This window comes from Stegastes partitus, unplaced genomic scaffold (assembly GCF_000690725.1).
Source record: "Stegastes partitus isolate 25-593 unplaced genomic scaffold, Stegastes_partitus-1.0.2 Scaffold889, whole genome shotgun sequence".
Lineage (NCBI taxonomy): Eukaryota > Metazoa > Chordata > Actinopteri > Pomacentridae > Stegastes > Stegastes partitus.
The window spans coordinates 14211-37130 of record NW_007578620.1 but is presented as its reverse complement, the minus strand read 5'-3'; the positions used below and the strand labels follow the sequence as shown (position 1 = coordinate 37130).

At 42.0% G+C, this 22920-nt stretch overlaps 2 protein-coding genes across 2 annotated transcripts; one reads left to right on the top strand and one right to left on the bottom strand.

The window, feature by feature from the left end:
• Positions 1-11221: 11221 nt before the first annotated feature.
• On the top strand, positions 11222-15136 carry LOC103365918 (phosphatase and actin regulator 3-like). The gene is made up of 5 exons (XM_008293491.1): positions 11222-11713; positions 13233-13294; positions 13399-13539; positions 14047-14123; positions 14575-15136. The coding sequence occupies exons 1-5, from the start codon at positions 11623-11625 to the stop codon at positions 14588-14590; spliced, it is 387 nt and encodes a 128-aa protein (XP_008291713.1). The 5' UTR covers positions 11222-11622; the 3' UTR covers positions 14591-15136.
• A 5358-nt stretch (positions 15137-20494) lies between these two features.
• On the bottom strand, positions 20495-21847 carry ppp1r3db (protein phosphatase 1, regulatory subunit 3Db). Its single transcript, XM_008293489.1, has 2 exons — positions 21582-21847; positions 20495-21424 (listed from the first exon to the last, which is right to left on the bottom strand). The coding sequence occupies exon 2, from the start codon at positions 21403-21405 to the stop codon at positions 20539-20541; it is 867 nt and encodes a 288-aa protein (XP_008291711.1). The 5' UTR covers positions 21406-21424; positions 21582-21847; the 3' UTR covers positions 20495-20538.
• Positions 21848-22920: the final 1073 nt, after the last annotated feature.

The following is a 22920-nucleotide window of genomic DNA, read 5'->3' as shown; positions in this document are numbered from 1 at the left end:
GCATTAATACGTACCACATCCATCACTTTAATAAACTGCTGAAGCAGCAGCGTTACATGTCTCATGTATGAAAAGGGCTTAAGTGTCAAAATTGTTTCAGACGGTGTCCCAGACTGACAAATCTGGTGTCGTTTTACTAAATCAATACAGCACAGACAAAGAATATGTCAAACCACTGTGGCATTTTAGGAGCAGTGTACACTCGTCTGTATAAAGGTATTGAAAATAAGATCTTAAAAGTGTAAACAGATCTCAAAATACTTTTTAAAAACTGCCCTGAATGCCCTGTTTTCCTCTGTGTGCTGTGATGTAACACTGATATACTGTGCTCTGAGGAGCACTCGGTGTGTTGTATTGATTTACATTAATTAAAGCTGCAGCTGGCAGAAATGTGGTTAAAAAAAGAGACTGAAAATATCCAGCTCTCCTCCTGCGGCTCTTCCCCCTCTGTTTTCTAAGCACCTTCGACCAGACGCACAACAAAAAGTCCTGATTTAGTGCCACCACTCTGCTGCTCTTTTGATTGATCTGTCACGGGCTATAAGCTTTGAAAAGAAGCAAGACAGAGGTTCGAAAATCTAGTTTCCTCTTCGACCACTTGAATTACAGCAAGCTGAACGGTCAGTGTGGAATTTTTTGCTAGAGAGTGCTGCTGTAGACATCCCACTCTGCAGCAGAATGCAGAGCAGTAGGCTGGCCCAGGACGGCAGAAGGGAACCCTCTGTTACTAAATTTAGCTCTCGCTGGCAAAATGGTGCAGTGGCGCTCATAATCAATGTGCTATCTACGTCATAGCTCAGCTTCCCTTTCCTCTATATTCACACTGATCATTGCCTTCTCTCTCTCGCTGATTGAACCATCCCCACCCCTCCCCGTGCGATGTTCTTCTGAAGGGCCGGCCACCGTGTACCACAATGTTCTGCATCTCCATCTCTGTCCTGCTTTACAGGCTTTTGTGCAGGCAGCCTCGACTCGTGCCCTCAGCTGAGGACACCGTTATATAAATGTGGCACTGTAAAGACCTTCATTTAACAACACTGCTGAGACTTTGCTGCAGCCCGCATGATTCTTTGTGAGGCGGCGGCAGGGTCGCGCTCGTGCCCCCTGATGACTTAGTAAAAAAAAAAATCCCCGAAGCATCTGATTTCCGCACAGAAATGCGTAGCTGCGTGTTCGTTCGTGCATCGTGTGTTACCATCTACCTGTCATGTGATGGATCAGCGGGTGAGCACGCAGGGAAGGCTGCAAAAGGGCCGAGAGACGAGCTGGAAATGGTAATACAAAGGGAGAATAAACACATATTTTAGAGGAGTGTTCCTGTGCAGAGTGGAGGTTTAGTTCTACGGACATTGTTTGGTGGCAGAGTCCCTGTGTGGATTAACTATCAAAGAGCAAAGTTAAGAAACTGTCCTTGTACAGAAACCAAGTCACAAAGGTTGGGTGATAAGGTTGACGAGGGATAGTTGGTGATACAAATAGTAATGATTATACAGATTAAAAATGTGTCCTGCAGCGTGTGATGCACCATTTTGCATTCATGTTGATTGCATGTCTGAGATTAGACAGAAGTATATCTGTGAAGTTTCAGGCAACCTGATTTCAAGATCAGTTTGAATCTGATTTTGGTCTGAATAGTTATTCTGATGGCAATTTAATGTGTCGCCACCTCGGTCACGGTTTGTGTAAAAGTCGCAGAAGATTCACTGTTTAAGAAATCATAACTAAACTGGACTCTTAGTTGTTTGAACACTTTAATCAGCTGGTATTGGTTTAGTTTTAGTCTGTCATTGCATTAATTTGTGTAAGACATCCCTTGTAATATTGCGTGCTTACAGCGGTTTTCACTGTGGTGGACATGTCTGAAGGGACATTAACAGAAAAGTGGCCAATGTCTGAATGACTAGAACGCCGTCATTTTAACAGATTGATGAAGCCAACATGTCTGAAAGGGGCTTTACAGAAACTCAAAACCAGCAGTCTTATCTATTATCTGTTTTAAAGTGGCCTGTCAATGTAATTCAGTGCAACCTTCGACTCAAAGCTTTTAAATTTTGACAACAACTCGCCCAACAAAGCGACCGCTAAACATGTATGTGCTGCTGAACCACAGTCTGGACGCTCAGGAAGCAATCAATTACATGACGAATGCCTTTCTGGTGCAATAATGGTGAACAGGCACTGATTGCATGAGGTTTTTTCTATACTGTTTAAGACTCCAAAGGTTAAAGAACAAACAGCACTGTGTAACTACAAATACTTGAACCCAACAGTATCAGTGGTTCCATTGGTGAAATAGTTTAACCAGATTAGCTCGTCTGACCTTCCAGGTTTGGTCTAGACGTTTAGCATGAAGCTATCGAGATAAGCTGTTTACAATAGTTTACAGACGTAACAAGATTATTCAAATCATGTTCAAGAATTCAAGAATAAGACTTGTTTCTATTGATGCTTCTGCTGTGCAATTAAAACGAGCGATAAGCTAATTTTGTGCAGCAATATGAACCACTTTGGCCTCATTAACTCAACTAACAAGATTACTTCTGCCAGCAGGTCTGCCTCACTGAATTGTCTGCACAGATAAAACTTCAGGCAGCGATTGTTGGGGGAAGTTTTGTGGCAGATCGTGACATATGCAGAGAGAATGGAAGGAAGACGCCTAACAGTAATGGGGAGGATGACAGGAGCCTACTCAGTATTTGCCGCTAAGCCATTGGAGGAACCAATAATTGGGTATTTGTGGCACATGGACCAATTTCTGCTGACACAACTCACTGTGTGAATCAGGACAGAGTAACCAACCACAGCTGCTGTCCGGGGCTGCTATAAATAACTCGTTGACTACACAGAGGCTGAATGCAAGATAGCATTGTTAGCATCTAGGGATCCCAATACTGCGAGTTTAGGCACAGCTTGTATTGTCTTTTTGCAGTGACTTCAGTTGAAAATCATACAGTGCTCTGCAACATCCAGGAAGATAAATGTCAAAATTAAAGCGAGCTGAGGCCGTGTTGATCATTTAGCTGGCATTAAAGGGCTTTCCATTCAGATGATATTACCCTGTACTGTATTTAACACAATAGCTGTTTCCAGGCAACCGAGGCTGTCGGATGGCGCCCGACTGCTCTTCCTTGTGGCGGAATATATTTTCGGTTTCATAATCCGTTTCACCCGACATGAAATATTAATGCAGGCTTCACCCGGGTTTCCCTCCCTCCCTCTTTTTTTTTTTTTTTTTTTCCTCTCGCTTCTGCAGATACAAAAACTCACTGAGGCAAATGATTGCTCTCTCAAATTCAGATGTGTCCTGAGTGTTCACCTTTCCCAGCGGTGAAGCGCACAGTCATGTCTGATACAAGAAAAGGTCTGACCCAGTTTGTGCACACAACTGAATAATTAAGCGGGATACACGGTGTAAGTGATGCACAAACAAGATCCAGTAGTTTTACACCTACTGTCGAAGCCGCGCCACCTTTAGACAACAAAAACTACCTTCAGCATCTAATGGAAAGCAACAGCTGCAACTATTTTGACCTTTTAACCACCCGCGATCAATGAGTGTTTCAGTTCAGTTTTTTTCCTTTTACATAGCTGCTGTTTGTTTTTGTTTTTTTGACCTGCAAAAGATAAGAGATTTGTTAACTGGTGCATATTTTGTGCTGAAGAGTACCAACATTGTCATCAAGTGGCCTTTTGTCCTCCAGGACTGTCCTTGTGGTTACTTTGGGGAGAAAACAGAAACTGCAGGCTGCCACCGTGACCAAAAGATAAAAACTACTCATGTTCTTTATTTATTTACATATTTTATGCGGGTGGTGGTAGCAAGACCTGTTTCATATTAAAGCATGTTATTTGAGATGCACGTTTTTTGTGTTCAACTCACTTTGCCTCGTTAAATGACATGTTGTTACACAGAAACCACCATATCTTGATAAAACAGTATGAGCTGATATGTTTTTGTTGAAGCTAAACCATTTGGTAGATGGTAAAAATCATTACATGTCCCACATCTGTCAAACTGACCTGCTTGTGGTAAGGATAACGAATAGCAGCAGCAATTCAGACGTGTAGACATTTGCATGTCGCCACCTACAGGCAAAGAAAACCAAAAGGATGCTGCGATTTGGAGCTGCACCACCTTCAGGCGCTATGTGCTGCAGGTGCACCTGTAAAGCCAACTTTTGCTGAATGGTGGCCGCAAGAGGTAACTACAGGATGATGACAAAATATTCGTATAATGTGACAATAGCTCAAAGAAAGGATCATAAAGAGCCATTAAGTCAATGAACTGACTCGTTTGCAGTTTGCATCTCTCTGAGGATTGCTAATCTTAGCTAACATTTGCCACTTAAAGCCACTGGTTATGCTACAAAGGTAAATAAGGCTGAAGAAGCAAAACCCTTAAGTGTTGTTTTTATTGCATAGAAGTTAGTTTTACTTTTATTATTTTTTTCTTTTTCTTTTCGAAGTCACATATGCTTACTTGAAGCCTTGAAAATAAATTTTAGAATTTCAAAAAGCAAAAAAAAAAAAAAGATTCGAGTCCCTTTTTAAATTCATTATTTATTTTGTGTCATTTAAATGTTGATATTTCAATTTTATTCACAATTTCAAACATTGCCTTGAAGGTGCTGCAACTGTTAAAATCACAGCAGCTGTTCCTTTCTTTGCCTGTAGGTGGCGACATAAAAAAACATGTACATCTGCAAATCTGAATTGCTGCTGACTAGATAATTCCACTTTTTGGACAATCTGCAACCTTCTAAATGCGAATTATCGTGTTTGTATGTGACCCACAAGCTACAGATATTTTAACAGTTCAGTTGTTTCATTGTTTGTGTGTGCAAAAACAAATATTTTTGGTCAGTTTAAAACCAGCGCTTTCGGTGAGAACATGTCTGCGGGCAGCTAAGGGTTAAAATAACGAGTACTGTGTGTAGCTTTTGTGTTTTTGGTTTCACATGAGGGACGTTTTTCTCAGGATGCGTCTCTCCGGTTTTTATTTGTGCCTTTATAGTGAGCAGCATCACAGCCGGGCATCAGTCCAGCTACAAGGCTGGAGCTGGCAGATACTGTAGAGCAGTTGGAGAGACGTAAGCACCGGATGACACAGTCTGCACATATATGGCATGAAGCGAAATCCTCAAATTACATGTTGTCACTACCATAGACCATCCCTGTCCAACAAGCAGTAATTAACGTTACACAATGGCGTCTTTTCTAGGGATCTTGCTGCATGTACCCTCTAATTGAAATGTCAAAAGTCTCAAAGCCTCTGCGCCCACTCCTAACACTGGTTGTTTTATTTTTTTTCTCCTTCCTTCTAACCTCACGCCAAATTACGGTTAGATCACCAGTGATCAGAGACGTGACCCGTGACATGTGTAACTGCTTTTGTTTGCCCGTCACACGCTGTTACATCTCTTAGCCTATAAATAAACACATACAGTATTGTGTGTGCCAACTGTATACGTCCAGCGCTGATTATGGCCCTGCAGTTCACTGTAAGAGAATCAGAAATTGATTTTTAAATAGGTTGCATCCTCTATGTTGGCTAATGGATGCCCATTGGGTTTATGAAATCAATGTTCATTCTCCCATTTTAGGACAGTTAGCATGCATTGAAGGCACATAACTTGGATTTTTGCTAGTGCTGCGGTGGCCAAGTTGGCGTATCGGTCTGGCTACCATTTAAACATCTCACATTTTCTTGTACAAACTTTAATGATCCCCAGAGGATGCACACAAACCACTCTGGTAGTCGCTTGACTTTTCCCCTCGGGCCACCAGCAGGTCGACATTTTTGGCTTTTATTGAAATATCTCAACAACTATTTGACGGATTGTTATGACGTCATTATTTGTCATCTACAAAATGGATTGTGACAAAATTTGGTGCAGACATTCATGGTCCCAAACTATGGCCGTATGCACCCTAATATGTGGTTGTTTTTCAAGTTGGATATTGTTTCTCATTGTTTGTTGGAAGGTGGGAAAAAATCAGTCCTCACAAGCAGTATTTTACAGAATATGTCCTAACTGATACACATGAAGCAGATTTTGTTAACATTCGAGGAAAATGTTTGTTTTGCAAATTATCCATTTTAGTTTGGACAAGGCCTCTGATTCCTGGAGACAATGATGATCCCCAGACATTTCCTCTAGAACCATTTGTCATTTTGAGTGAAATATTTTCTCAACTATTGGACAGATTGTAACTAAATTTGGTTTATATTTGGTATATATAACAATGGCCCCCTTTGACATCTAGAACTCCAGCACCACCATCGTATTAAAAAATTTATTTATAATTTGCCGTAGGTTGGTTTTACGTTGTTTTGCATGCACTCTATGTTTTGTATTGTTTAGCAAAAGTTAGCATGCTAAAATGCTAAACTATCATGGTGAGTATGGTAAACATTATCACTGCTTCTGAGCATTTTCTCATGCAGTAGTTAACATTTACCTGCAAGTATGCCTGTGCCTGAACGTAACACCACAGAGCTGTTAACAAGGCCCATTAAAATGCTTTGAAAAGGTCAATTTTTTGGACTGAAAAGTTAAATTGTAGTGTGGAAGGCATTGGTAGAGTTCAGCAGGAAGCTGCTAGAATGTCGGTGGTGCTTACAGAGTCACCTGAGGTGTCTCCGTAGTCAAAGGTTATGGCTTGTGTTCAGTAACTCAGAGTGTTCTCAGTAGTGTGACAGTCGATGGCCAGTGCACAGTAACCCATAGCAAAGCAGGACTATGCTATTTGAAGTTGCCACCTCCACACTTTGCTCCCAGCAGGTTGTTCAGGACCCAGACATGATCCCCTGCTTGATCTGTGCGCCTACAGTAAAGGGCAAAGCCTCGGAGACAGACAGCCTGCTAGATAAAGGATTGATTCTTGGTTTTAACGCCGGAGTCTTTGAATGTGTCGCATTCATGAATCATCAATAGCACAGCAAGCCTTTTAAAATAGATTTTACAAGGTGGTTTGAAGAGTTTTTCACTTCTAAAAAAAATAAATAAATAAATAAAATAGAGATGTATACCCAACCAGCATTTTCCTCAAAGGCGCAGTCTTTCATATTCATGTGACCCAGTAGCAGCGTGAGACATCCAGGTCAACACTTCTACTGAAACAAGTCCTGAACCGCACGCAAGTTACATAAATGGTGAGCTTCTGGTAGGCTACCATTAAAGACGGTTTCTTTAATTATTCCTGGCAACAACCCCCCCCAACTATCCCCCCGTCCTCTGGGCCTTCCTGGGTTCATTCAGACTCCACATCCGACGACGGCCCTGCTGTCCTGGGGCTCTGTCACTGAGGGGAAGGAGCCAGGGATTAGGACACACCTCAGTGGGCAGTAGCAGGCCGCTGCCTGGCCCGTGGCGCCTGACTCATCCCATTCTCCTCCACTTTTTATGGGCTGACATTCCCATCAGCCCCTGCTCTTACATGCGGCTCATCGCTTTGACATGCTGGTGAGTTTCTCCAGCAAAACGAGGAACTTTTACCTCTGACCAAACAGAGTGGGTGAGTACTTGTGAAGCGCAGATCGCTGCAGGAGGCTGTGACTAAAGGCCCATTAGGATTGTTTGGCAAAATAGAAACCGTCTGACTCACTCTCGCTTTTATGGTGTTTTGATTTTGTTTTTCTGCTTTTAATCCGCAGCACCTGAATTTTCTAATGTGAAGTACACATGATACGGTTTTCTTTGACCGATTTGCTTCTCTCTGTGAGCTCAGCCAAATGCTATTGACCTGAAATGTTTTCTGCAGCAGACCACACATCCCACTATAGTTGTGCTCCATTTAGCACATCTACTCCCCCCCCTACCCCGAGCTTCCAATATTGCCATGTCTGTGGTCCTGTTTTGTAAGCCCTCAGTGGTCCCAGTCACAGCTGAAGCCATCACAGGACAGGAGGCTTATTTTAGACCTGGACTCTAGGTGCCAACCACCCTGTCATTATTTCCACGGCTGTGGACCAGATGTCGCAGCTTATAAAAACTTTTCTATTATTTTGTCTTTGTCATAGTCGGAGCTCAGGTGATTGGAAGCTCAGCACAAATATGTGATTGCAAAGTTGTGTATCCATCATCACAAAAGCCAATGCATTTAAGACTCGAGTGTGCCTCCAGTTACAGGTGCCCTCGTGAGTTTTTTCGATTGCCACTTGTCGGGGTGTACAGATTTTTCGGCTATGACACCAATCCAAGACTTTTAATATTGAGCATCTGCTGATACCGACCCATTTGATGCATACATTTACCTTCATCAAATAGAAATTCTTTCATTCTTTGCTGATCATTGGCTGATCTCGACTCATCGTTTTGAATTTCTGATGAAGGTTCAATAGGGAGAATGTACCTGATGAACTGATGTCAGCTGCACAGGAGATGCGTCACTCTGTTGGAGTGTTTGGGGCAACAGAAACACTCGTACCTGAAGTGGACAGCGGCGGTATCGAGTGGAATATCCTCCCTCACATCAGCGATCTTTGGTCCGAGTGTAGAAACACTAAGTGCAGAATAGTTTAATGTTGGACTAGCATCAGTTTGACATGGTGATGTTTTGCTTTGTATGCTGATTTGTGCGAATAAGAAACAGAAAGGAGAGATCCATCCATTATCTATACACCGCTTAATCCTCACTAGGGTCGCGGGGAAAGGAGAGATAAGATTTAATAATGTTTCACACCATCAACGCTCGTAATTTTTCACAAATACGCACATATGAGCAAACTGTAGGCTGTCGTAAAGGGAAAAAAAGTGTTGCGACACTAGCAGGGGGAGAAATAAATATTCATCGACACGTCTAACAAGTAGCACGAGGCAGCATATTTTATTGTTATGTATTTATGAGTGGGAACCCATTGTGCTTTCATCGTGTCTCTGATTTCAGACTGTTGAACTGATCAACATGTGGAGGTGGTGATGTGCCAGTGAGAGTAAAAAAACACCAACAAGGCAGCGATACTGCATAATTACATTTAAAATAGTCACAAAAAAAGTGGCTCGATGGCAAAAGCCTCATCACGTTCATTCTAACAAGACTTTTAAAGGCTCAAAAGGGATCATTATGACGAGTTAAAGATGATGCCAGGCTGTGTTTCTGGAAAGACTGAAGAATGGGTGTTATCATCCTGTGAGAACGACACCGTGTTCCCTGTAATGCTTCTCGTCTCTTGGTGCACTTCAGGCACCTGAGCTGATCAGGACAACATCCGATCCTATGTTCTGCTGTTCGTTGTCCCCTAAAAGCTGGGAGATACCTTTAGGCTCTTTAGCTTTAGCAGGAGCTTTACATGTGGAATAAGTGCACAGTTTGGAGCAGATTTGCACACGAGCAGGGCCGATTGAAGCAAGAAGGCAGCGTTTGGATGAATCCAAAATGATACCTTAAAGCTGACACGCCGCACTCTTGATTGAAGATAGGAAAGTGGCTCCTGACCAGCGCTGCCATGACAGCTGCTGTGTGGCAAATTTAGTGTGTTGAGAGGGGGGGCGGGGTTGGAGTTTTATCTTGGAAAGTCATGTGAGGAATTCTACAATTCAGGTGATGTGGAATGCCGGGTGTCAAAGGCTAAATCGGGTTTTGTCAAACCTCCCTAAAGCTGCAAGCGTTTAGCACATAAACACCGACGCTATTAAGGGCCGGGTATGTGTTCCTGTTTGTCCACATGACTGCGTTTAAGCCGCCGTGTTGCATAACCAGGCCCTGTTAGTGCCGGAATGAGTAATTGAATAATCAATATATCAGATATTTTTTTAAACCAGATAATCGTTGAAATAATTTATCTCGTTGGTTGGAAGTTCTCAGCTGTGAGGGTGTTTTGCTTTTGACAATGAAATATCTAAAAAATATGCAATTTGGATACTTGGGTTTGTTTTTCACAGTTTTCTGATATTTAGAGCTTCAGCAGTTAATCAGAAAAACACTCATCCTGTAATATGTGTACGTAACATCTTGCAGAACTCGTCGAGGTTCTTACACTGTTATCTGATGCTTTTTTATTGGAGCCCAGTGCTTTATGTTTTAGTAGATTTTTGGAAACCCCTGTTCTTCATACCACATCACAGACTGCATTTGTGTTATAGCATAGAAACACTAATTAGACAGCGACAAACCTGTTTCTATCCTGTAAGTCTAGTGTTTTTACAGTGTTACAGTTCCAATTTACGTAAATGACTAATGACTGTTCAATCTTTTAACTAGACTTTATAATAATATACTGTGTTTATATAGTGTTGCTGCTGTAATAAGCATTAACTGTAACTTCTAGTTGCCTTTAAATTCAAACCTTTTCTTCTTTTAAAGTGTGTAAATTGCTATAAACACCACAGTTTTGCACCTTTATGATCCACCATCGAGATCTAGCAGCTCGTTTTAAAACGCATACAGCACATAATCACCTCAAACAATGGAGGATAAACGATAAGAGGTTACATTTAATGCTTTTATATCGAATACATTTGAATTTCATGTCACAGAAAAGGAAAAAATGGTACAAAATTATGAAAAAATGTCTTTATTCTTTAAGGGAATCAATTTAAAGTCACAAATTATATTATTAGCTGCCTAAATCTAAACTCTAAGCAGGGCTTTGTGAGCTGCGTTTTTCTAAAATCCTGACTGAAACTCCTCAAACAAATAATTTCTCTTTCACATACTTGGCTTGCAACTGCATTTTAGAAATAAAGGGGATGCTGGAGGATACTGGTTTATAATTGGATAAAACTCCTGAAACCTTAAAAGTCTCTTTTAGATATAGCTTGTTAATAAAGAGAGATCGATCAGGTCTAAAAAACTTGTTTAGAAGAAGTGAATATTGAGTTCTGAGAGATTTACAGCAGAGAAGCAGTAGACATGTAATAGTCTAAGACATGTTCATGAATTTGTCTTTAAAAGTCCAAACTTTCCTTGTAAAGTAGGTCATGAAGTTGTCACTACTGAGTTTTTTTTTTCTTCAGTTTACACCCTCAGTAAATGCTCATTGTCATTTTTTGGCTCCAGAAAGCTTCCAGTTAACAGAATTATTTTGGAACAACAGCAGACTACTGTTAGAATTTGGCAGTGACTTTATTCCAACAGTGGGCTCCCTTTGCTGCAGCAGGTTTATGTGTGTGGATTGTGTGATTGTGTTGAGTTTGCACGGGGAATCTCCTCCTCAGTCCCACCCCCTTCACATTTAGCGTGCGATAAGAGGAGGCGGGCGGTGCAGCACCTCTCAGTCCACTCAGCGCGCAGCTCCGGAGCGCAGCATCCTCCACACTTCTGCAGGGAAATCCAACCGCGTCTCTCCTCCCTTTACCGCCTCTCAGCATCCAAAACCGGAGCTGCTCTTTTTCCACGGAGAGAAGCTCTTTAGATTTTTCTAACCCCGAACCGGCTCTGATTCGTGCTGTGAAACGCGCAGCCTGACTTTTTGCTTGTTCCCGATGTGGAGCCGCTCTTTGGACTCGCGGTGGGACGCGGTGTTTGCTTTGTGGATGTGCGGATCTCGGCGCTCTGCACACCGGCAGAAGCACCCAAAGTGCTGCTAGTATTAGTGGAGGGACTGACAGGACTTGTGTGCCGGCGGTGGAGCTGTGAGGAGGAGGAGGAGAAGCAGCAGCAGCAGCGTGGGAAGGAAACATGGTCCAGAACGTAATTCTGGTGTTTTTCCGCAGGAGACTGAGCCAGAGGCCGGCGGTGGAGGAGCTGGAGAGCCGGAACATCTTGAAGCGTAAGTAGTGTGGATGTATCCGAGGATGGATGGATGGATGGATGGATGTGTCTCGGATTTTAGTAAAAAGAAAAAAAAAATGTTAAGGAACAACTTTAGATATTTCAGTAGAAGTTTACAAATCGTCTTTAAACTAAAAAAAAAAAAAAAATGTTCAAATTTACCGTATTTCTACAATAACTCCTATGGTGTTCCAATCAGGTGTAGTTTGACTTTATGTTAATTTAATTTCTTATTTGTTGTATTTTTTTTTTTCTTGTACAATTTCTCAAATATGACTTTTTTTTTGCAAGCTTTTTTTTACATTTTTTTTATTGCCATTCAAAGACATTCACCAGAACAAATGCAGATTCAGGATAAAATATCTTTGCACCTAGCTCACGAATGCAATATTTACCAAAACAACAAAAAATCTGAATATATATAAGAATATTTTAACAAAAATAACAAAAATATTTCTGATATTTATGAAAAAAAAAGAATAAAACAACATAAGATAAAAAATGAAATAGTAAAACGGAACCCTTTTCCCAAATTAAATAGATGCAAATATTCTCTTTTTTTCTGTTTTAATTTTGTAAACTGGATGTCATTAGGGGGCTGCTGGTCACACCAAAAAAATAGTGTTTTGTTTTAAGGATTGATTGGACATTTGAAGTATTTTCCTACACTTTATTGCCATTAGTGTAGAAAGCTAGTTGCAGCTCTCTGTTAAGGTAATTAAAACAAACCACAAATCCCTCCAAATCAATGCAATGTTAGTAGTAGTAGTAGTTTCCCATCCTTATATTGACACAAGTACAATTTTACTTCTGCTAGGGAATAAAAAGGTGTCATATAATAGTGCTACAAACTGGGAAACTCGACCTCGCTGTCCAGAGACAACAGAACAATTACGAAACAGTCATGTGAGAATGAGTCCCACATTTTGCTGATCGTTGTCTCCCGCTTGAGACGACCACCTGTGAGCGCCGAGCAGCTGTCTGTATCCTCGTCTCTCTCTCTCTGTCTCTGCACAGCAACATGTGTTCAAGCTCCACACAAGCCCGTCTTATCCACAGCACATTTACTGTAAAAATGCTAAACTAGTTTCTGTTCCTGTTGCACCAAAAAAACAACAAAGTACGCGACAGGTGTCAGCCTTGTTTTAAGCTGCCAAAGTAGTTCACCAAATATATTTGGGCTGAGAGAGATTAAAAAATAAAAAATGAAGTGACATCCAGGGATCTTTCTGCTCTATCGAATAAAAGATAAACCCTATTAGTGCACTAATCTGCTCGTGTCTCGCTCGCTAACTCACATTCGGCACTGCTGCAGACCGGCTCACTGTGCTGAACTGGAATCCTGTATTAGCTCCGTTAATCACAGACTTCAGCGACCGTCAGCCCCGTGACAGTAACGGCTACATTTTGTAGAACGACTGAGAGACTCCAGAAAGGCTGAACATGTCGAATTAAAGCTATTTGATCTTTCTGACCTGCTTTTCGGTGCTAATATTCATCTTTCCTTGTGTCAACAGAGAGAAATGACCAGACTGAACAGGAGGAGAGGAGGGAAATTAAACAGCGGCTGAACAGAAAGGTAGGCTTCGGTTTGAGTTCCATTTTCAATATTTAGTTTCTCTCACCAGTGTCTTTAAATGCAGCTGATGGGAGCCACCACTGACATTTGTGTTTGTTTTGCAGCTGAACCAGCGTCCGACGGTGGACGAGCTGCGGGACAGAAAGATCCTGATTCGTTTCAGCGACTATGTGGAAGTTGCAAAAGCTCAGGACTATGACAGGCGAGCTGACAAGCCCTGGACCAGACTGTCAGCTGCTGACAAGGTAGTTGAAACCCCCCCTCTGTGTATTGCATTCAAAAAAAGGCCTTAGAAAGTGATGCAAAAGTCGAGAATGCTCATCAGCTCCTACTGTTGGCAGAACTTTTGGCCACATAAATACACATAATTCTAAACTTTTTATTTGGACAATTGATCCATTCACTCTGTGCTGATGTGAATCCAGGTCATGTTACTATGATTAAACAGATCATGAGGAATTTTCCTTATATGCTGCTGGGAAGTACTGAAGAACGATCATTGTAGTCCATCTCATCCCTGCTGGGTTTCCATCGTACTCTGTCCAATGTGATAAAACAGGCGTTAAATTGCATTTTATGTGGCTCACTTTCACTAAACTTTCCCAGTAATACCCAGTAAAGCTTACATAATCTGCACCTCAACAACACATGTTTCTCACAACATGTGAGCTTCCCCAGCTGAGCGACTGCATCAGTGTACGAGGAGGGACACCTGAGCTCACGCTTTGTGCTTCTTCTTTTTTGTTCCGCAGGCGGCGATACGGAAGGAACTGAACGAGTTCAAAAGCAATGAGATGGAAGTTCATTCTTCGAGCAAGCATCTGACAAGGTCATTATGGACGCATTGTTAGCTTTTCTTTTCCAGCTCTCTCTTTTTGTCAAGCTATTGTTCGTGGATGATGTCTAAGAGGGTCAGTGTGACATTGTGCAACGATTCCAAGGTGCATTATCCAACGGTTCCACATCAATGAGTGCAAACCCTGCAGACCAGAGCCTAAATTTAGCTACAACCTGGCCCCTTGAGATCAAAAAGTTGCACCCTTTTGCACCACCTCTCTGCTATAATGAATGTCCGCTCTCATTTAGCTTACGCTTTGCTTGTGGCAGGACTGTCCGTAGCTAAAAAAAAACCCTGAATTGAACAGTTTCGTGCTTACGCAAGACCCCATTTTTAAGCAGCACTATCCATTGAGTTAATAATAGCACCGTTGATTGATGACACCCTAATATGTGGATATTTTCGTCCACGCTCACACTTTCCCCTCTTTTCCGCCTTGCAGGTTCCACCGGCCTTAGCAAGGTTTCTTCTGTGAAGAGTTGCTTATATCTGGTCCTGTCAGTGAAGACTTTGCACGGAGTCTTCCAGCGCCTTGGCCCACAGTCAGTGGGTGTCCTGATATTCGGGTCCAGCGAACCTTGGAGGCTATGTCTCTAGAAATGGATCTGCCGTTAGAAGGGGACGCATGCAGCAGGCTCCACTTCCGCTCAGAGGAACATCTCCTTCACCTTCACTTCACCTTGCCAGAGGAGCAGGAAGAATCAAGGCCATGGATTCGCCATAGACACGCAGAGACTTCTTTTTGTAAACAGACTCTTTTGAAAGACGTCCTTTTTGACGCGGCAGGGGGGCACCGTGCATGTGACCGAGTCGACCAGTCCCACTCCAGTATCAGTAGTCACATCCCCGAGCTGTGTCTGAGTCTCACTGATTCAGTTGATGATGAATTTCATATCGACAGTGTAAATGTTCTTAAACAGAAATCTTGTCTGTGTACGAGACAAAAATCCCTTTGTAAGCACTATTTATTGTCTGCACAATACAGGTTTTCAATTTGTAACAAACCGTGTTTGTCTTGAGTGAATTAAGTGCGCTTTCTTTTTTCAAAATCACATTTTAATATCATGATACAAGTGATATTTTTTAAAAAATGTGATTTGAAAGTGTTGTTTTTCTCGCAAGGGTCAGAATTAGGGTGATGATAGTTTGACTGCGCCTCACAAACGGGTTGTAATCTCTTCATATTCATCCCCGCGATCTCATCACTGTTGCGCTTTAGTAAGCAGATAATAAAATTGCAGTGAAGTTCACCTTGTTCCGTCAGATAAAGCAGCAATTAGTTTACGAAATGCAGGCAGTGACCTGTTTCTTATCATGGGGCTCTATTATTCTCCGACAAATTAGGTTCTCTTGCAGCGCGTTAAGCGGGTTAGCGTCTCATGAAAACAACTTCATCCGACTGTATTTGTCCAATTCGGGGCGAGCTGTTGATCTAGTAACTGTTAGTGCTGCTGCTGCGTCACACTGGAACAAGAATCAGAACAAGTCATTGTTTTTGACTTGCTGACACATCTAGACAGGCAGTTATTATTAATCTTCCGATTATTCCCAACACATTAAAATGAAAACAGTCACTGAAAAGCCTCTGTTAAAAAGCTGATATTCAAATTTCTAAAATAAATTTTAAAAATCAACCCATGTAGCATCTCCGGCAGGCCTGACCTTATTGGCAGCGCAGCCCTCTGACATCGACATGCATGTGATGTGAGTCACAGCCTCGGTCCAGGAACAGATGGCAGGTCCAGTGTGAACCGTACTGTACTCCAGGACCTCTCGCTGTCTGGAGTAAAGAAACCAGCAGCAGTCCAGAACCTGTGGAGGTGCGTGGGAAGAACAAGGGATGCTCTCGTGGGCATGAGGAGGGATGTCCTGACTTCCGGGTGTTTTTCCGATGGGCGAAGGCCAGGGGTAACTCACGCCGAACATATGTTCTGCAGTTTTAAGCCAAGTGTGAGCGTGATAACTTTGTGTTCCAAAAATAAGGTCACCGAACCTCATATTCAAGATAGATTTTGTTTCCAGTCATTCACGTCACTGCACCCGGAAGAGGTCGCTGATTGACAAAAAAAGATTCTCATGACGAAATCAACCAACGATCGATGAAATATTAAAAGTGACACACTTCTTTTATTCCAGGCCATAACGGTGCTTTAATGATGTAACCCGTCATCCCATGTTTCCAATAATGCTGCATCAATTTTTTTTGCATCACAGTTAAAGCCAGTCCCCAGAGCAAACGTCACAACCGAGCATCAGGCCTGCTCCTAATATGGTGAGTTCTTATATAACTACCGGCGACTAGCACGAGATGACAGCCCCAAATAAAGGCACAGCGCTGCAAGGCCGCATGGATGTTTGTCCCAACAACACACTGACTGGCATGACAGCTACGACTGTTGCTGAAGAAAATCCATACAAATGAGCAACGTGAAAAAAAACAAGGGCGATGAGATCCAGGCAGCTGCCGAGAGGGCCGGGACGTTTGTTTGTGTTTTGTGGTGCGGCTGTAAAAGGCCGAGAACAAGGCATCAGAGGAGATGCCGGGGCCTCACGGATCAATTTTGCTGCATTGTTGTGGCTGTTTGCATTATCATTATGCAACCTACAGAGGCCAGTTGCAGGAGACAACAAGCGAGAGTTGCCAGGTTACGAGCGTCCACCGAGAGCTCTGATCATAATGCACATTTCTTCAGGGAGTCCGTGCATAAAACCTTATTTTTGTACTCAACCCACTACAAATAGAAAACAAAGAGAGGTCGGGGCAGTTTTGTAGGAAGCTCTCAGGGTGCAATGATGGGACTATGTGGGTCAGTTTCAAGCCACTACAGTAGAGCGGTAAATCAGAAGGCCTGGTATTTACAAGATGTGTTTATAAGGTGCCAAAAAGGAGCAAAAAAAGTGCACTGATCTCAAGGTTTAGGAGCAAAACTTTACATTTAAGTAAAGCCTTGAGCATTATTCTGAGCAAAAATATAAAGGCAGCTAGTAACAGTTTACTCAATTCTGTCCATTCTGTTTAAGATAGGGGGAGTAAGTATTCCAATCTCTACAGCACATCACCAAACAATCAAGTAAACTGGAAGTGATAACAGTCAGGTGGAGAGTGGAGTCACACAGCGGAAGTCACAAGTCAGCGTTGAGTCAGACATCTGCCACGGAGGCTGTTATTGAGGTTGTTGATGCTGCTTGTGGAATGTTGTTCCACCGTTCCCGAAGCTCCACTGCCACAACTTCTTAGATGACGAATGGTGGCGTTGTGGTCCTACCTGACATCATCTCTTGTCATCTGTGTCATTTTTCTAAAGCTGCATTTGAAGGTGGTTTTGTAATGAATGGTTAAAGACGTGTTGCAGAAGTGTGATCATTGTCCTCTGCACCTGACTAAGGTGTGGATGAACTCAGCGGTCAAGAATTTGTCACCAGTTGAACAGCTGAAAAGCTTTGTGTGCACAATTGGCTAAATTTAACCCACCCCCTTAAAAAAAACAAACATCCGGAGCATAAGAAGATGCATTTTTAACCTTTTCTCTGAGTGGGGAAAGAAGACCATTAGCAGGTTGCGTTTATATTCTTGTCTAGTGTATCTTCTATGTTTACTCTGCCACATGTCAGAGTATTTTTTTGTTTTTTTGTCCACTGCATTTACAGCTTTCGTTGCTAGTTCCTATGTAGATCCTAAGTTTTTGTACCCAACTTATCATAATCTTATAAAACATGATGAGGAAATATGACAGATTGAGCTGTCTGAAGTCACTTAAATGTGCTCAGACGACATTATTATGTACAGTATGTGTAACTGTAGCAATATTAACACAACAATACAATATAATGCGCATTACTACATTCTGAGTGATATTACTTTCTCTTTTCATTACATTTTTGCTGATAAAAACTGAAAACTTCCTCTAACACTGCAATCAGAAATGTGAAGTTCCAGGCCAAGATTTGTAGTTACTGTATTTTAAATTGCAGTACTGTATCTTCAGGCTGAGCAATGGCGCCATCTAGTGTACTGCAAACACACCAGCATTCATGGAGTAGGTGGACAAAGAGTGGATGGTATTTTTGGTGCCACAGTGCTTATGTACATGCACATTAAAAGACAAAACAAAGAATTCAAAAACTTCTCTGCACAGTCTGTAGCTGTTGCTGTTTGTACGCCTAAAAATTAAGTTAGGTTGAATTTGAGAACTTTATTCAAATCTACTTTAGTTTGTTTCTCAAATGGCATCTAGTTTCACATATATGACTGAATAAAATAATTACTTACTGTAGTGGAAGACTTGTTCTTATAGTAAAGTAAAATAACACTCCAGTGTGAGTGAAAACTACTTAAGTAAATATTGCATTAAATGTAATTGCACAAGCACTTTTTATACAGAACAGCCCTGTTTTACTATGCAACATATTTAATTTTGATCATGTGTGCAAACATTTGAATATAAACTGATTCATGATTTCTTTTTTAAAATAATTATTGCACTTGTGTTTTTTTAGGAAAGAGTGTAAGAATATTAAAAGAAAGTCATACGAGGGATGTTTGCTTCAGAAACAACACAGCTGAGAAAATGAATTTCCTGTATTTCTCAATGGCAAGTCAGATTTTTTTCAGTTGTAGGAACATTTTCTCAATTTGAATGTTTTAACAGCGTTTCTACAATGACAAATCTACAGATAAATAAATTAGAAAAACATATGTAAAATCTAAGAAAATTTGATCACCAGTAATGACTCATAGGTGACTTGCAAGAGGACCTGATCTGCTCTGCAGGCGGTCAGATGAGGTAGCTGCTGTCATGTTTATAGCACGCCATACAGCTGCTGTGACGAATGCAGATGGAAGAATGTCCTCCGCCTGCCAGAAAGCGCTCTGGAATCTGGGCTCTCGTATCAGTGGAAACATTTTGGTGAAAGGTCAGCACTGTCTGGGACCTGTGGGTCGAGTAAACACTTCTCCTCGTAATCCTCCTCCTTAAAACAAAACAAGCTCCACAAGAATGGGGTCAGGCCCCCGTTTGCACAAAGTGCACAAGCTGCTCGGGTTGCGGCAGGTCGTCGGTGGGAAATCAGGAAGGAATATGCTGTGTGCTTGTTGCCTGGAGTCGGTGGTACGACGCAACAACTCAGACGGTTAAATTGGGTCACCGGCTTTGTAGAAAGTGCAAAGGGAGCAAATTCTTCTGCAAGTCTGTACTGTGGTGGCAGGGGTTTAATGGAAATAAAAAGCCCAGCAGGAGCACTGAAATCCTGACTTCAAACACAGTGGCATAATTTAAACCGGCACTCCGCTGTGCTGGGTTTACACACCGTGGTCGCTTTCTTTGTCACCAGGTGATGCCATCGAGGTTATCCTGAAGCTTCAGAAAGTCAACATAAATCCTGTGGAGGTGGGGGTAGAGCTGTGTTTAACGCAGGACTGTCAGCACATCTCAGCTGCTTCAGAATTAACCAGTCTTTGAGGACGTGCAATGTTAAAATGAATGGTGACTTAACAACACTCAGCTGTTTATTTTCTTTGCCAGTAATCCATCCATTATCTATACACCGCTTAATCCTCACTAGGGTCATGGGGGGCTGGAGTCTATCCCAGCTGACTCAGGGTGAAAGCAGGGGACACCCTGGACAGGTCACCAGTCTATCACAGGGCTACACTTAGAGACAGACAACCAAGCACACTCACATTCACACCTATGGACAATTTAGAATCACCAATTAACTGCAATGTGTTTTTGGACTGTGTGGGAGGAAGCCAGAGAACCCGGAGAGAACCCACGCTGCCAGTAATCCGTCATTTCAAATTCCAAAACCAGCTTCTTTTTTTTTTGACTCTCTAACCACATTTACTGTCACATTAGGTACAAATTATCAAATCAACCCAAGAAAACAATATTTATTAACTGCATTTACTCCTGTATACTAAAAACTTGACCGACTGTAAAGCTCCTGTTGTTTTTCCCAAATTTAAAGTGTCACATTGGAGTTCTTCCATGTTAAATCACCTTGTAATTGGCAATTAAATAGTTCGTCAGCTCCATTGTTTAACTAATCGTACTGCACTGTAAAACTTGATTACATGTAAACAACAAATAAAATAAAATTAACATGCAACTTAGTGCAGAAGATGGAAAATATTTATGCAAATTGCAGTTACAAGTATGAATATTCAAATCTCATCAGGTAGTAGGTAAGTGCAACATCATTAAACACCTTTAGTAAACTGATCACATTTTTAAAATAAAAATTTGAATGAAAAATCACTACATCAGGTACATGCAACAAAGTGGCACAAAAAAAGTGCAAATACCTTAATGCTGAACTTGAGTTTAACAAGTTTTGCTGTAGAGTAATTTGATTTTTTTTTAAAATGTCTCAGCGTGCAGGTGTTCTAGCTCCCCCATGTGGCCACTCAGGTGAAATGCAGCATGCTATCCTCACACTCCCTGGGAACAGTCACTTTGTAGCTGTGGCATGACAGTTTGTAATTGTGGCCGTTGTTGTTGTCCCAGTAATCACATCCTTGTACGTGATAGCAGATTGCAAATTCCAACATGGCTCCCGGCTGCATGATGAAGGGCGGGACGGGAAGATGAAACCTGAAGACGTCCGTTCCTGGAGCGTCGGGCTCCCCGCGGCGCCCGCTCGATACCCAGGGCGCTTTTGAGCGGTTTTGCGTTCTCCAGTTGGTGAAGGAGTAGTGCACTGTGACCTGCTTCTCGTAAGCTAAGTTCAGTACTTGTATGGTGCCCGTTATCCCCTGATCCGAACACACAACCTGCTCCAGACACACCTTCTGAGTGCAGACATGTTTCAGAAATCCCGGCTGGGCTCCCATATTTTCAGAAAAGCATGGTTTGAAATAAGGCAAGGACAGCTCCAACGACTTCCCGTAAGCCAGCTCAGAGCTCATCAGCAGCCTGAACATGACATGCTGAGGTATCAGGGGTTTTTCTTGAACTTTAAAGACCTTGACTTCCTCCAAGTTAAGGCCCAGAGAGTCCACAAAGCGAACCTGCAGCCTTCTAAGTTCTCGCTTCCTCTCTGCAGACGACGTAAGAGACTGAGCTCGTCTCCTCATGATCGTCTTGGTTGGAGGATCGCTGGGAATGCCGTGATTTGGTTGAGGTTCCTTTACGGAGGGAGTTCTGGGACTTGGAGGGCGGATCCGGACTGGGGCTTTGGGAGGTTGAGGCTTGGGATCGTAAAGGTCCCGAAGACGGATAGTGGTGGAGGCTCTCATGAACTGAAGCTGGGTCCCGCTCTTTTCACCAGCCATGTTCTTCGATTGAACACACCTTGGGAAACAAACCAGCGCCACTCATTTAACTTGTTCTTACTGTACATGCAAGTATCAAGTTAAAAGCCCCGATTTCCTAAACAAAACAGCAATAATTTAACAAAAGCATGCTTAAAATCTAAAGCAATCCAAAACACACTGAAGACAGACCAAACCTTTACAGCAGTGCTCTGCCGTTGAGCTGCTCTCTTGCATTTGACCTTGCTCGCTGTTATGAAGTTGCTATAAACCCAACTGCCACCACATGACAGACAAGAGGAGACCAACTCTGCCAGCGAATACCCCTGACGTTCCACACGAAGCCAGATGCAACATCTTGGTTAATGAATCTGCAAGACACAGACAGCAGACGATCCAGTAAGAAGAGCCGATAAACAACACGACTCGCCTACGGAGCCATCAGGGACTGCACTAGATCAGGATGACACACTGTAATCTATGGCTCCCACCCTTTGAGCTCAGCCCTTGACATATAACATGAGACCCTAACTGGGGATGGGAGGCGCAGAGGGAATATTTATAGCAGGTAGCGGTGGACTGTGGCTTTCTTGCTTCTTTATAGCGACTGACGTAAAGACGCAACTGTTTACAGGGTTAGAAAGGGCGACGAGCATGCGTCAAGAATTTATAGTTGTTGAGAATAGGCCATTTTTCATTAAATTGCAAGATGATTAGACATCTTACGTCATGTATTTTCAGTATTTTCTGTATATTTTATATACTGACAACGGGTGAGGACTTATGTGGTTATAGTGAGAGACTAACATACTAAAATGCATTGGTAAAAAATATGGTAGGTCAAATGTGCCATAATGTTATAATTTACATGTTTATGTTGTCCATCCATTATTTTTTTTGCTCTGTCCTGTTAATAGGATGTCATTGGAAATGAATATATCCATCATCTTACAGGTTAAACACATTAAATACAGTTTATAAAACATTGTATTTAAAAAACATTCACTGGATCTGCTTAAGACATATCTATCTGTTCGTGAACGCCATAACATCACGTGATGAGTCCAAATGTTTTAGCTAAGTTATGTTTGTCAAACACAGGGCAGAAAGTTACAGCCAGTCATTTAAAAACAGAAGATAAGTGTTTTAATGAAAATTATTTATTTTAAATGTAGCAATCGTTAAAAAGTCATTGGTTCAAGCTACTTCAGCTAGCTAGTGCTAGCACAAGCTAGCTGGCGTTTCTCATTAGCGAACATTAGCTAGCCCTTGTTCGGCACTGTAAAAATCAGTTATTTGAAAACAGAAGACAAAGGTTTAACAGCGACTGTTTTGACGTAAGTTTGGTTCATGTTAAATATAGCAATCAATAAGTAAAGTCACTATTTTCAAATTCCGTCAATTTAACAGCTTAACTAATGCTAGTGTAAGCTAGCTGACATTTCTCATTAGCTAACATTAGCTAGCCCTCCTTCCACACTGTAAAGGTGGCGTTTGTGCTAATTCCTACCTGTTAGCAAGTAAGCTATTTTCTAC

Excerpts from the sequence above, each read along its gene's own strand:
- ppp1r3db (XM_008293489.1), bottom strand. The coding sequence starts at position 21,405 with ATGGCTGGTGAAAAGAGCGGGACCCAGCTTCAGTTCATGAGAGCCTCC.
- LOC103365918 (XM_008293491.1), top strand. The coding sequence starts at position 11,623 with ATGGTCCAGAACGTAATTCTGGTGTTTTTCCGCAGGAGACTGAGCCAG. Across the intron at positions 13,295-13,398 it reads AACAGCGGCTGAACAGAAAG|CTGAACCAGCGTCCGACGGT; the intron begins GTAGGCTTCGGT and ends TTTGTTTTGCAG. Across the intron at positions 13,540-14,046 it reads GACTGTCAGCTGCTGACAAG|GCGGCGATACGGAAGGAACT; the intron begins GTAGTTGAAACC and ends TTTGTTCCGCAG.